General features: G+C 53.6%; 5 protein-coding genes across 5 annotated transcripts; all 5 read right to left on the bottom strand.

Moving 5' to 3' along the window:
• Positions 1–1014: 1014 nt before the first annotated feature.
• A1O5_03720 (uncharacterized protein) lies at positions 1015–2799 on the bottom strand (the record flags this gene model as incomplete). The annotated part of the gene is made up of 5 exons (XM_007744331.1): positions 1015–1357; positions 1419–1477; positions 1541–1585; positions 1642–1840; positions 1895–2799. The coding sequence occupies 5 exons, from the start codon at positions 2797–2799 to the stop codon at positions 1015–1017; spliced, it is 1551 nt and encodes a 516-aa protein (XP_007742521.1).
• Positions 2800–3215: 416 nt separating this feature from the next.
• Positions 3216–4184, bottom strand: A1O5_03721 (uncharacterized protein; the record flags this gene model as incomplete). The annotated part of the gene is made up of 1 exon (XM_007744332.1): positions 3216–4184. One exon carries the CDS (start codon positions 4182–4184, stop codon positions 3216–3218), a length of 969 nt encoding a protein of 322 aa, XP_007742522.1.
• A 2718-nt stretch (positions 4185–6902) lies between these two features.
• Positions 6903–8123, bottom strand: A1O5_03722 (uncharacterized protein; the record flags this gene model as incomplete). The annotated part of the gene is made up of 1 exon (XM_007744333.1): positions 6903–8123. The coding sequence occupies one exon, from the start codon at positions 8121–8123 to the stop codon at positions 6903–6905; it is 1221 nt and encodes a 406-aa protein (XP_007742523.1).
• A 955-nt stretch (positions 8124–9078) lies between these two features.
• Positions 9079–10437, bottom strand: A1O5_03723 (uncharacterized protein; the record flags this gene model as incomplete). The annotated part of the gene is made up of 3 exons (XM_007744334.1): positions 9079–9724; positions 9782–10206; positions 10309–10437. The coding sequence occupies 3 exons, from the start codon at positions 10435–10437 to the stop codon at positions 9079–9081; spliced, it is 1200 nt and encodes a 399-aa protein (XP_007742524.1).
• A 739-nt stretch (positions 10438–11176) lies between these two features.
• Positions 11177–13390, bottom strand: A1O5_03724 (uncharacterized protein; the record flags this gene model as incomplete). Its single annotated transcript, XM_007744335.1, has 1 exon — positions 11177–13390. One exon carries the CDS (start codon positions 13388–13390, stop codon positions 11177–11179), a length of 2214 nt encoding a protein of 737 aa, XP_007742525.1.
• Positions 13391–13641: the final 251 nt, after the last annotated feature.

A 13641-nucleotide genomic window follows, 5' to 3' on the forward strand; every position in this document is an offset into this window, starting at 1 on the left:
GGGTGGGGAGGGCCGCCGAGGGGAGGGAAACAGGCATGAACCATTGTTTTGGGGCCAAAGGGGGGGGGGCACTTGGGGCCCTGGGCAAGCCTGGGTAAGGTGATAAAGAGACCTAGGGAAGGGGGGGGGCAAAGGGAGAGTAGGAGGGAGGGCAAGGAGGGACAGTGAAACAAACATGTTTTGGGGGGGTGGCTCGGGGCAGAGGCCACCCCAGAGGCCGGGCGAGGCAGTGTCCATTCTGGGTACGAGGGACTCTACTGTAGCCGGCTGCCTGCTTCGCCTCAACGGCGGACAGTCGCCAGGGCGCCCAGCCATTGGTGGATATTGGGAGCCGCTTGTCACACCGGTCGAACAGTGGGACACTCAACGACGCTCTGCACAAGCGGCGGCAGCTGCAGCAGCTGCAGCAGCAATTGCATGTTGCAGTCACCTCCCACTTGTGCTCACTGCCCTGGGCCCTTGGCCCTTGGTCCTGCAGGAATTACTCAAGCCCAGTCATCATCGTCTCTCCATGCCGCATTCGAGTTCCGGGAAATTACCATCAGTGTCATCATGATCAACCATTGACGCCGACCAGCTGACCACGCGGACGGCGTCAGTGGCTCTTCAAGTGCGCCTTGCCAGAGTGTGGCCGGCGATAATGAAAACGATGGTGTGGAAAGGACCCGGCTTACCGAGTACCCAGTAGAGATGTGGCTCACCAGCCCTCAGCACAGCCTGGAGAGGAGGGCAAGGAGGGGTACCACTTTATCCCTTCTCGCTTGTCCGTACAAGTATACCGGCATAACGGCGTCCCCTGCCTACAGTACTTGTTACAGTCTTTGCTAGTCCTCCTAACCCCTTCCGCTGAGCCAGAAAAAGTCCTTCAAAAGTCCCCCGGCCATTTCCGCTGTCCCAAGACTCTTGCTCAGCCCTGCGTGCAGCATGCATTGTCCATCGACATACGAAGTATGTACTTGGTGTAATCGTCATCAGCTAAACCATTGCTCGGCTAAATTGTCCTCGACAGTGTATTCACTCCTTCGGCCGTCTCTTGACGGTCACCCACATGTCCTTCTGCAGATGTATCCCAAAACACTTGGTCTTCCACACATCCAATGGGTCCATCAGGCTGAACTGAAAGCGCCGCAGGAGCTCGACGTAGATCTTGTTCAATTCAATCAAGGCAACGCTCTTGCCCAGACATTGGTACTTCCCATATCCGAAAATCAACTCGTTGTTCTGCTCCATGGCCTTGAGCTTCTCGACAGATGGCTCATCGCCGCCATCCTTGGTCAATATCCAGCGCTCTGGTCGGAAAGCGTATTCGTCGGGACCAAACAAGGCCGCTGAGTGGTGCACTGCTTTAGCTGAATAGCTATCCGATAACCGTCAGTACCCTCGCCCTACTGAAGATCATCCCGTCACATGAGACTTACGCCATAGATGTACCTCCTGGGACGAAATAGCCGCACACCTTGTCGCCGGCCCGAGGAACCTAGGGAATGACTCAGTCTTGTTTTTTTTTTTTTCCACTTACTGTCGTGCTGTTCGCGTCTACCTTCTTAGCAAGCATCCCCGCGATCGGTGGATACCACCGAAGACCCTGAGGAGTACGTGTCAATGCATGTCCTCGGCTGGGATAGGGTTTTCTATGCTCACCTCCTTGATGCACGCCTGGAGATACGGCAGTTCCTTGGCATTGCTATTCGAGACCACCTGGTTCTCATCCGACGGTATCTTGCCACTCGCTATCGCCTCGTCAATCTCCACCATGAGCTTCACGTACGCCATTGGGGACGATATGATGCAGCGCAGCGTTGCCCTCATGCCTGTAGCAGACGTGTCCGATCCAGCAGCCCTACAGCCTTGTCGTCAGTGCGTGGTGCCCGCGAAGTGCAAAGACAAAACATACAATTGCATGACACTTTCCGACTCAGCCTCTTCTTTGGTGAGGCCGTGTCGTATGAAGCTGCCCAGCATGTCGTTGTAGTCGCCCTTGGGCTTGCCCTCACTGTCGAAGCGTTTGGCCGTCTGCTCCCTGGTGATTGCCAGGACCTTGCCCAGACCCAGCTTACTGTTCGCCGAGGGCGCAAACAGGCCGAGAAAGCCAATGTTCGTCAGGAACTCTATCACCTTGGGGATCGTGCAGGTGCAGAAGATGTTGGGGAACATGGTCTCGACCTCGTGGATGTATCCCAAGTTGTCGTTGTCGTCACGCAGGTCGTGGAACTTTGCGTCGAACGACAGCTTGCTCATGACGTCGCTCGTGAAGAACTGGATCTTGCGCGCCAGGTCCATGGGTACGGGCTGGTGTTCTCGTCCTGGAGAAGGCAGGTATTTGCGCTCGATCAGACGCACCAGGTCCAGCACGCAGTCGTCAATGTCGCGCTCCAGCGCCAGGTTCTCCTTGCCCGAGTAGCCGGCCATCATGCGCCGGCGCAGGTCGTCGTGCTTCTCCTCGTCCCGCTGCGCCAGCACGTTGTCCTGGCCCGGGTTCAGCCGCATGGCGATGTACCAGTCTGCCCGCGTGTAGGGCGACCGGACGGCCGACATGCGCCGCAAGACGTCCGGATCGGCCACCAATAGTGTATTGGGCGCGATGCGCACGAGCGGTCCATACTGGCGGTTCAGCTCGCCGAACTTGTCGTAGATGGCGCCGTGGACATGAAGTCTGAAGAGCGGGAGCACGGACCAGCCCCACGACGGCGGGCCTGGGATGTGCCTCAGCCGCTGCCACGACCTTACATAAGTGAACAGCACGAGTACAAGAAACAAAGTAAGATAGCCGACAAGATTTCCAGCAATAAGAGTGGCCATGTTTTCCTTTAAGGAGAGGATTCTTTGATGCCTACACACGTTCAAAATGAAACATGTGCTGGCAGAAATTCAAGCCGCCGATAGCTGTGTAACACAAGGTAGCGTAGCAGTGGTGGTTTAAATCGACCTATTTTAACTGACTGCGGAAGGAGGCCACCACCTCCCTTGGCTAGCCTGTATGTAGCGAGTTTGAGCAAGATAGCTACATATGCAGGCGATGCGGGGCGACAGTCAATCAATTGACAAGATAATAACCAAGGCTAAATTGGGTGGTCCTGTGCACCCAATTAATATATTTCATGCACAATCGACACTCCCCAACTTCTCATGGGGCGGGCTTTTGACCATAGACAACATATCTGCCAGCGCCATCAGGTTAGCAGGATTTACCGCAAAGAGGGGCTCTGGATCCTTTCTTACATGGGCCAGTACGAATGGATTCTTCGGTCCTTGAGATCTTTCCTCACCTGCACCAGGAACAACTGCACCTCTTCGGGCGTCATGCCGAGCGCCATCGTCCACAGTCGCACAGTGAACCCATCCAGGCCCTCGAGCATATTCGCCCGATTCCAGATACCCATGGCTTTGAGGTAGGGATCTCTGGCCCAGGGGCCGACTGGCCACCTGAACAATTCTTCTCTCACGTTGACAAATCCTGCTTGGATTAACCAGTCTTTGTACTTGGCGGTCCATGATGGATCGCGCTTGATTCTCCTGCAAGCTTCCATGTATATATCGTTCCACTCCTCCAGGGCGGTTCCTTGCATTGTACCGTCGTCACACAGCAGCGGCATATACAAGTCCTGGATCTCGAACCAGCCGCCAGGCCGCAAGGCATCAAAAGATTGTTGAAATAACCTAGGAAAATCCGCGCTCGCGGTAAGTAGCATCCGCGCGTGAATCAGATCGAACTTTTTGTTATAAGTCCACTGCTGGTCGAAGTCATCGACCTCGAATTTTGCGTTTGGCGGTATTGAGCGTGGTTGGATAGGACTGATGTCAATTCCCAGGACGAGAGACTCGGGATGTGCATCGGCGAACTCGATGGCCCAGATTCCTGTCCCCGTTCCGAGGTCGAGGACTTCATGGACCCGGCCTTCTTCAATAGGCGCTAGAACCAACTTCCCTTTGAGTGCGCTCAGGAACATGACGTGCTGCATGTCGAGGCGCTTTTGCTCCCGTTCATCCTCGGGAAGGATGTAGAGGCTGTCCCCGTACCTGTGATAGAGACGTCCATTTTCCTGGACACCCTGGAAGAGACTCGACCTGACCGTCTCGGTGTAAGTGGATATGTCGTCGTCTCCCAGGGCCGAGTCGGCTTCATCCTCGTCGACTTCGATGCCAGCATTGGGTGGAGCTTCTTCTGGGGCTTGTGCTGTGCTCATGGCGCGAAGAGCTTTGGGGGTCATGCACTTGAGTCAATTATGGTCCCAGGGTTGACCTGTTGGACTGTGTGTACTGACCTACCGACACGTGAAAGACAACAGAGGCACAGGTGCTCAATTGGTACTCGTAGAGGCGTGGTGCAAGTTCGTGCACATGGGAATCTGTGCCACGTGGAAATGACGTTGGTGAGCTCGACGATGAGAGAAGCGAGACCTGTACCAAGTAGAGCTCAGTCCAGAGGGTGAAGTGCTAACACTGCCGAGGGGCAGCATCCTCGGCGCCCTTTCTTGACGGGGAGGCCGGGAGGAAGCCTCACTAGCCTTCACTCTGCACGTCTGAGTGGACAACCGTGACCAGTGGTGAAGGTGAGAGGTCAGTAAGTTTCGTCCTAAGCACCGCCTCCTCAGTACCAAGTGATAGTCACCATCCCGTTCGAAGTCCTACCAAGTACTTGTAGAGGCCCAGCCACGAGTCTAGCGAGGGTCGCCAATGCCCCCTCCCCCTAACCCAAGCGATATGTCCCATCCTCTCTCTTCCCCGTCGCCTCGTCTCTCCTGCCCCAATTTTCCCATCCCTTGCCCATCCCCAATGCAAGCTACTTATTTCACGTTTCGCACAAAGTAGCATCAAGCCGTTCCCTAAGCAGGTCCGTCGCAGGGCCGCGTCAACCTCCATGCCCTTGTGACACCTTTTCGCTTCCACAATTTCTGTCCGGCTCCAACCTTCCGACATCCGAACGCCCAATTTCTAAGTCTGGCTTGACTATACCTTCCCTTTTCACTTTGGGAACTTCTGTTTCTTTTAGAATGGAGCTAGGTATGGTGTCAACCTAGCACGCGAACTCGACCCTGCCGACCTGCATGACACCAGAACGCCTCACATAATATGTACTGTGCAACACTGCCCCGTCCCGTTCTATCCGCTTCGTTCGGGTCCCGCTGGTTTGTTTACACCAAGGTTGTGCTGGTCCCACTTGTATCTCAGAGCCTCATTTTCCTCTGGTATAGTTACAACACGCTGGGACAGTTTCCGGTGCAACCCGTCCGGCCTACAACGTCACCTGGCGCATTTCGTTGCGACGACAATGCTCGTGTTCGAACTCAAACTATCTAGCGTAGCCCTTGGAATTCCATGCAATTCATACTGCCGTATCTCCCGAAGGAATCCCCAGGGGTTTACTTCACGGTCCCGCCACGATCTCGTACTCGACGCCTGGAGTCGTTTATCAGCGGTATTGTCGGTCTTTTGCACATTGCATGCTCGTCACGAGGCCGTGATGCACTCGCTGTCATGTCCACACCTCGACTAGCACTAACGTCTAGGATACCTCGAGTGAGCCTCGTCTACGCACTATGGTTCAAGAGTCAACCCTGCAATGCAAAAGGGACGTAAAGATCCCACTCGGTTGAAACCGGTCGGAATCCTGGCTCATCAAAAGAGCCTAACAGGGGTCCAACTGAGGCAACATACTCACTCGACTCTGCGGCCGCTTGAAACTGCATGCATTCGTCAACCTCGAGGCTCAAGGTCAGAAACCCTTGACCTTGGTCGCTGGAGAAGAGTCTTCGAAATGCGCCTGCTGCGACGAAGAATACGAACGGTAACCTTGAGGGCTTGGGGAGAGATTTTCGAGAGAGACTTTCGCCAAATTCGCCAATATTCTCATACCCGCTTTGGTGCGTTCCGTCTCCTTTGGCGGTAATGGAGCCCTCTCTATCTCCAGAAGTAATGTGTTTACTTTGCCAGACATGCGGAGTTGCGGCTCAAGCGGGACCCTGGCAATCAGACCCTCTGGCCGAGACTTCGGTAGGTTTGTTGACTGCAGCCCATGCTCCTCCGGCCGTACGATTTCGTCAACCCACGTCCGAGCCGAATCGGGATTACAGAAGCAAGGAAGCATTCAGACCTGGGTCGATATTCACGCTTGCTATGTTGGAAGGTGAACTTGGTCAAGAACTGCCGAACATTGGCCGCATCTCAATTGACAATAGGTCAAAATCACTCTCTTGTGCAAAGTTCTCTACTGGTCAGGCAGATGGCAGTCTGTCGAGTACGCCCACAGGAAGAATCCATCATTTGTGCGAGGCTGGGTAATATCTCCCATGAAGCCAGGGGCACCACGAGAGACCGCAAGTCAAAAATCCCGCCGCACCAGGCAAAAGAGCATCACGCATTGCTTCGCCTGATTTGGTAATGATCGAGACCGCTCGCACTCTCGATTCCATCATTCGAGCCGACCGCTGTCGCATTCTTGGGTGTGGCAGGCTGCTCTCGCCGAAATAGCACAAGAAATCTAGGCTGGGAACACGAGCACAGGTCGCAATCCAGTTTCGCTCGCGCCTTGGTGAAGCGAGAAAGAGAGAGCAAAAGCACGCCCTACGGAAATGCGCCGTCGTTTGCTATTTCTGAGCTCTCCTGACATTACTTCCATCGAAATAGGATACGCCCATTTTGCCCTTGCATGGCCAGAACAATATTTTTCCACCGCCTTTGGTTTTTTTTTTTTTTTGTGATAAGAAAAACGTCCCGTGAGCGCCTGATCCATTCAAACATGTCCTTGCCCTTTTCCGCGCTGCCCACTCCTCCGAAACACGGAGCAAATCTGGATGGAAACCTACCTTACCAACCTAGAGAAAGCCCAACGCTGCCGGTCATGCTCACCGCCAACCCCGTTGCCCCTGCTTCGTGCCCTTGTTTCTTTCCTGAGAAGGACGTCATTATTGATCGCTGACGGCAACCACAATCTTGCCCTTCGCGTGCCCGGTCTTGAGTTTCTCAAACGCCTTCGGGGCGTTTTCCATGGGAATGACCTCGTCCACCACGGCCTTGACCTTGCCTTCTGCCATCCACTCCCCAATCTGCTTCAACTGCGCCGCGTCACTGGCCACCATCATCATGTGATACTTGCGCTTCCCGCCGCCCAGGAAGCCTGGCCAGACCATTTTCATGATCAGCTGCAGCGCCGCGTGGCCGGAGAGACCCATGCCGACCTGGACGTATTTTGCCTTGGGGGACGTGAAATGGTGGCACTGCCAGTATAGTTTGTCCAAGTTGCCCACGTTGTCCACCACGAGGTCGAACTTCTGGCTGTCGTCAGGGGACGGGCGACCGGCACCACCACTACCGTTAGTAGCAGCAGCAGCAGCAGCAGAAGTAACAGGAGCACTAGCGGTGGCCATCTTCTTCAAAGCCCCGAGAATATCTTCCTTTGTGTAATCCAGCACCTCGTCGGCGCCCAGGCTCTTGCACAGCTCCACATTTTGGCCCGAGCAGCTGGTCACGACGTGACATCCCAGGGCCTTTGCGATCTGAATGCCCCACGTGCCCGTGCCGCCACTGCCTCCGTTGATGAACACCCTGCTGGGGCCCTTGTCACCCGTTGCAGCAGCGGCTTTGTTGACATTCGGTGCGATGGCCTGGTACGCTGTGAGGCCGGCGGTGGCGACGCACGCAGCGTCCTGGGTCTTGACGCCTTCTGGCACGACCGCCAACGCCGCCTTGCGCGCAACGGTATACTCGGCCAGGGTGCCGAAATGGGTCGGCTGCTCGAGGCGGCCGAACACCAACTGTCCGACTTTGACATCGTCTCCAGCCTGCGCCGCAGAAGCCGCAGAAGCAGCAGAGGCGGGTTCGGGCACAGCGACGACGCGGCCCGCGAAATCCAGCCCGGGCGTCGCGGGCGTCTTGATCGCCAGGCGTCCGATCAGCGGCATCTCGGCAATCTTGTAGTCGACCGGGTTCAGCGCCGCCGCAAGCACCTTGACCAGCACTTTGTCCTTGCCCAGCGCCTTCGCGTCATGCGGCGGCAGCGCTGCTGAGTTGTTGAGCTTGAGGTTCTTCTCCAGCCCGCCGTGCGCGGACGTGAATTGCCACGCGCGCATTGTCTCCGGGAGTGGCGGCGCCGCTGGGGCGGATGACGGAGGAGATGAGGATGCCATTCTCTCTTCTCTCTTCTCTCTCACTCGCTCTTAATGGTGTTGTTTGTAAGTATGTGGTTGAAACTCCGAGACCGGAGAAGGATAGATCAAGTCAAATCAAGTTGATAGGACCACCCACTCCGCGTCAAGGGTTCAGCTCTGTGTCGACCGGTGGTCTTGCGAGGGTCGTACAGTGTACACAGCACAAGTAATATTTAAGAATCAAAGCTCGTTTGTTCTACCTTGCTGGTATGTAATACCGACACGTAGCCAAAGAGATAGGTACCTACACATGCCACCCAGGATGCTACTTTTTATTGTCGTCCGACTCAACTTACCAGGAGATCTTGGCTGCCTCCTGCTCCCGTCCGTATCGAACTTACTTGCCCAGCTGTTGCCGGCTGGGTGGTGTGATAATGGTGCCAGATATGCGCACGTCACAGCACATGTTGAGGAAGACCAGGCGAATGGCGGAGTATGTACGTCATGGTCATCAACTCTCCTGACTGGCTCGCTTGGGTTGTCAAGCTGATACGCGACACTGAATGCCATCTGTGTGCAATATCGACTTGTCTAGTCCACTTCATCTGCATTCGGAGGCCGCAAAGCGAACAACGGAACAACGGGTCCCAGTGCATGGACGGGGCAGCGGATGAAAAAGAAGGTCCTTCCACTCTCGAAGCAAATACAATGCATTAATACCTACTGCTGCTCCGTCTGCCTTAGGAACAAGCACTCCATACTCTCCACCGGACTACAACCTCTTCCAATCCACAGACAAAATAGGAGGATGCGAGTAGTCTGCACCCCGTACCATTCCTTTCAAGGTCGACTGTTTTGTAGCCCATGTGGTGCTCAATTCATGACCTTCACCTCTACCAAGTTTCATTCGAGAACCGCCACTCTATGGCCAGCAACTGGTTTAGCCGTCATTTGTCGCATTACACCGGTCCAAAAAAAGGTGATCTGCGGTGTCTCAGAGCGAGGTTGTCTTCGCAAGCAAGGCTGCACATTGGTTGACCCATTGGGCTATCTCTGGTTTCTCTAGATAGATGTCAGTGTACTCCCTCAACTTCGGCATTTTCAGATAGTCATCTAGGTCGATCTCGTCCTTCCCTGTCGACGCATTAAACCGATAATAAGAAGTCCTCCTGGTCGGGTTGCGCTCGTTACGTTGTCGCATGTTCCGATCAAAGTCACGATGCTTGGCTTCAGTGTTGGTCACAAAAGCGACCGTCTTCGTGATGGTATTAAAGAACCTCATGATACCGGATCCAGGTCGTTTGTTTGCGTCATACTCAGGATGTGTAGTTCCCAAGCTCACGATACATGTGATTTGAGGAGATGGAGCATCGCGCGAGACGAGGTCAAATCGATTATCCCACGCTTGTACAATGGGGTTGTTGTTCAGGAGACCACCATCCCAGAATTTCAAATTTTGAATTGTGGCTTCCTTGAGATATGTGGGTGCAGCGGAGGTTGCGCGAGCAGCTTCTTTGATGGTAATGGCATTGAAATCGAGGGCCCTAGCCCCTGTGGAAACCGGAAGCGGTGCGAATGGGGGATCATAGTTCCGCAGCAGGACGCTCTCTCCTCTATCGGCCAATGTCGCACACATAAACCTAAGTCAACTTAGTCTCCAGCACGTCGAAGTGTGCGAACTAGAACAAAGAACTTACATCTGTCCTTGACTCGATTTGACGAGTACAGCATCTCCCTTTCTAGCTCGGTCATCGTCGTCGAGAGGAAAGGCACCAACCACGGCGTCGATTGCCTTCTCGAGCGGCTGATGGGAAAACTGGGATCGACCAACCACGGCTTTGAGCTTCAGCCAGATGTCTCCGATCCATTTCCCGAAAGATCCAAGGCTATTGAGAGGAATTTTTCCAAGCATCGGCTTGAAGACCTCCTTGGCCAGGTTTTCGTATTGCGCAATCACATCGGGGCAGTTCATCTCGAGGCGAAATAACATCAGGGCAATGAGCCCGCCGGTGCTAGTTCCAGCCGCAAGATCGAAGTAATCAACAGGCTTTCTGTCTCTTACATCAGTCGGTTTGCCTTTCTCGGTGTTCGCCTGGTTCTCAAGGTCACGGATCCGGTTCATCTAAGACACAAATTAAAGTCAGTTTCCTCGCTCAAAGTTTGGCTACCAACCCATGTGTTCCCGAACTGGCCATTGATATTATACGTTATTGGATTGACTCACGATCTTGTCGAGGATAATCACTGACGATATCCCCTTCACACCGCCACCGTCCAAGGCCAAAATATTGTAAGCATCAGTCGATCCGGACTTGGGGGGAGGAATCCTCGAAGAATTGCCATTGGAAGTCATATTGGCTGATGCTGGTTGAATATCTCGCTTTGATGCCGATCCACGGGCCTGTGATAGAGATCTGTTTCTTCAAGAAGACGCACTGCGGGTCGAAGGCTGGACTCAACATAGATGAGCTTGGGTGAAGGCCCCAGACCAAGGTCAGGCTGACTCCTTGCACCAACAATGTCCTGCCTGGAGGGACGGTGGTCCAAGCGCCGATCAAGAGTTGGGACAGCAGGAAGTGGTGCAAAAACCGGTGCTTGGGATGGAGGATTACTAGCACAGGGCAACATGCCCAGGAAATGCCATACGAGAATGATGCTGGTGAATTAAGGCTTGGAGTAGAAACGCGTACCAGGGTTGAGAATGCTTTTGCTTAGGGCTGTCTGGAGATGCCATTTCACCTGCCGGCGGAGAAGGTGATTGAGACATTGCAACAATTGGGGTGGGTGGCTACTTCCATCTCCGGTCGCAAAGTATGTCGTTTCTTGCAACAGTGGCACTTGCCAACATACGAGTAGGTCCGCGTAGTGTGTGATCGCCTCTCAAGGGTCAGGCGTCGTTGTCTGATGGGCTCACCACCTGGTTCAGCTCTCAGCCTCACACGCTTCGTGTATGCCAGGCCTTTTGTCCAAATAGGGCCACGTGAACCAAAAGCACTGACCAATCAGTTGTTGTCCAGACCCCAGCAACCACATCACAAGGTGTAAAGGGTTTGCCAAAGGTCTGGTGAGAGTTTTGACACTCCCTTAGACTCTTAGCGGCCTTCCAGAAATGCTCCATCCATCCGTCCCTCGAGCAATGCCTCAACATCAACCCGTCCGCCAGCGAGATATCTCTCGCTGACTCCCAAGTTGATCCTCTTCTTCAACATTTCGTCCAACTGCGACCGCCATTGAGAAAGCTGGTCTTTGCTAGTTGCAGCGTTGTCCTTTTCCTTCTTTACTCTTCCGCCGCCTCTCCCCCTTTTGCCTCGCTGGCTCTGACTTTCGAACTCTTCACTATCGTAGTCCACTCCCAATTCTTCCGCGGCAGATCGCAGCCAATCTTCCTTGCTCGCTGTTTTCTCCTTGGCCTGGGTTGCTTCGGTGATCTTCTGGGCGAGTGACACGTGTGATTCCAGGTTTTGCATGAGTCGCCCCTCTAATTGGATTGTTTCGGGTGCCTCGTCACTCTTGTGCACTTCGGCGATCAATCTTCTCACTCCGGCAACTTCATCAGGAGAACAGAGCAGGATCGATTGCCCTGACATCTCGGCACGAGCAGTTCTTCCGGATCGGTGTACATACATATCTGCAGTGCGGGGCACATGGTAATGAATAATTAGATCGATCCCCTTGATGTCGAGTCCTCGAGCTGCAACATCTGTGGATACCAGGATGCTGCTCTGGGCTGCAAATCTCTCCAAAGATCGTAGTCGTGACTTTTGTGGCATCGTCGAGTGCAAGGCGACCGCAGCTTGCTTTAAGGTCTGAAGCAACACCGTCACTCGCCTAACAGCTGAAATGCTGTTTGTGAAAACCAACGTCTTTTTGTTGGGGTGTTGCACTAGCAAAGTATAGAGAAACAGGTCCTTCTTCATTGCGGGACTTTCCACGATTGATTCAGCAAGCGCGGCGGCCATCTGCGAACTGGGATTCACATCAACGAAGGTCGGCTTCTCTTCGCGGAACGAGAGCTTCCGCAAGAGGTACTCCATGGACTGCTGATTGGTGAGGAGGTTGTTATTCGTCCGGCCCGCAGACTTGAGCTTGCCTGTGAGTTTTTGCTGTAGTCCCTTATGGAACGTAGCGGAGAACACAAGGGTCTGCCGGATCGAATTTGGTGAGTCTGGCGCCGTATCTTGGTCCTCCTCCTCGTCCACGATCTTCCGGTCAAGGGCATCAAGAATGTTCTCCACTTCTTTGAAATGGCCTTCACTCAATAATCGATCGGCTTCATCCACTACCAAGAACCGAATCTTCTTCAATCGGTCCACCAATGCGTCAACATCGTAATCGGTAGAGGCATCATTCATGATTTCCCACAGTCGCCCTGGAGTCGCTACCACAATATCGGCATATTCCAGCTGTCGGTGTTGCTTGTAAATGGAGAGTCCGCCGGTCACGGCGACAATTTTGGGATGGTCTTCCAGACCTATGCATAGCTCATTCAGATGCCTATTGAGCTGCAATGCTAGCTCTCTGGTAGGTGCCAGAATGAGAGCTAGGATAGAATCCTTGCTTTTAGTCGGGCCATTCGGTACCGCATTCTCCCTCCAAAGCCAATGTTCAAAAAGTGGAATGCCGAACGCCAAAGTCTTCCCAGATCCGGTTACAGCCTTGCCAATCACATCGTGGCCTTGCATGATCGGCGGAATACTGGCTGCTTGTATGGGCGTAGGGCGAGCAAAGCCAAGTTGAGAAAGCTGTGAAAAGGTTGACGGAGATAGCTCAAGATGCTTCCATGCCGCTACATCTGTCTTGGAATCTTCGGAGCTCTCCAGCAAAACATCAAACTTGACATTGGGGACAACCTCCTCTTCTTGTTTGGCTTTGGTCTTGTTTTTTCGCTTATCGAAGTCTTTGGCTCTTTTTGAAGCCTGTAAAGTGTCATATGAAGAGTCTGATACCGCCATCGGTCTTCGGGTTTTTTCTTCCACCATTCCAGCTCCGTCATCAAAACCCTGCCATTCTTCCTCGAGCTGGTTACTGTCGGTTGGGTCATCCACAGCTGCGAGTGATCTCGGTTGAAACATCACATGATGACTGGTCTCATCTCGGACAACGTCGACATCTTCAATCTCTTCAAGTCCAAAGAATCCTTCGGCGTCCTCCAGTCTCTTCGGCAAAGGGACTGTTTTCCATTTCAACGCGTCGCCACGAACAGCTGGCCCGCTGTACACTCGACTCTTTATCGACGGAGACAACTTCTGTCTCTTTTGACCATGCTGGGCAGCCAATGGCCCCCTCCTCTTTACTGTCTTGGACATTGAGCTCCGCTGATCCGGTCCGGTGTAGAGGTCTGGGAAAGGACGGGAAATTTAAAGTCTTCAGGGAAGGAAAAAAGTTTGGATCAAAAGAATTCTGTCCTGTCTGACAATAAATTAATGCTGCTCTGGTCGACCATAGATAGAGCCTTTAGCAACAGTTGAAAACGTCGTCAAAAGTACGGTACGGGGATGAGTCTCTCTGGCAAGAGGTGAGTGTCTCTCCGATATGTCTTGTTCTAACCTACAAAGAT

Source organism: Cladophialophora psammophila (genome assembly GCF_000585535.1).
Source record: "Cladophialophora psammophila CBS 110553 chromosome Unknown aczJe-supercont1.5, whole genome shotgun sequence".
NCBI lineage: Eukaryota > Fungi > Ascomycota > Eurotiomycetes > Chaetothyriales > Herpotrichiellaceae > Cladophialophora > Cladophialophora psammophila.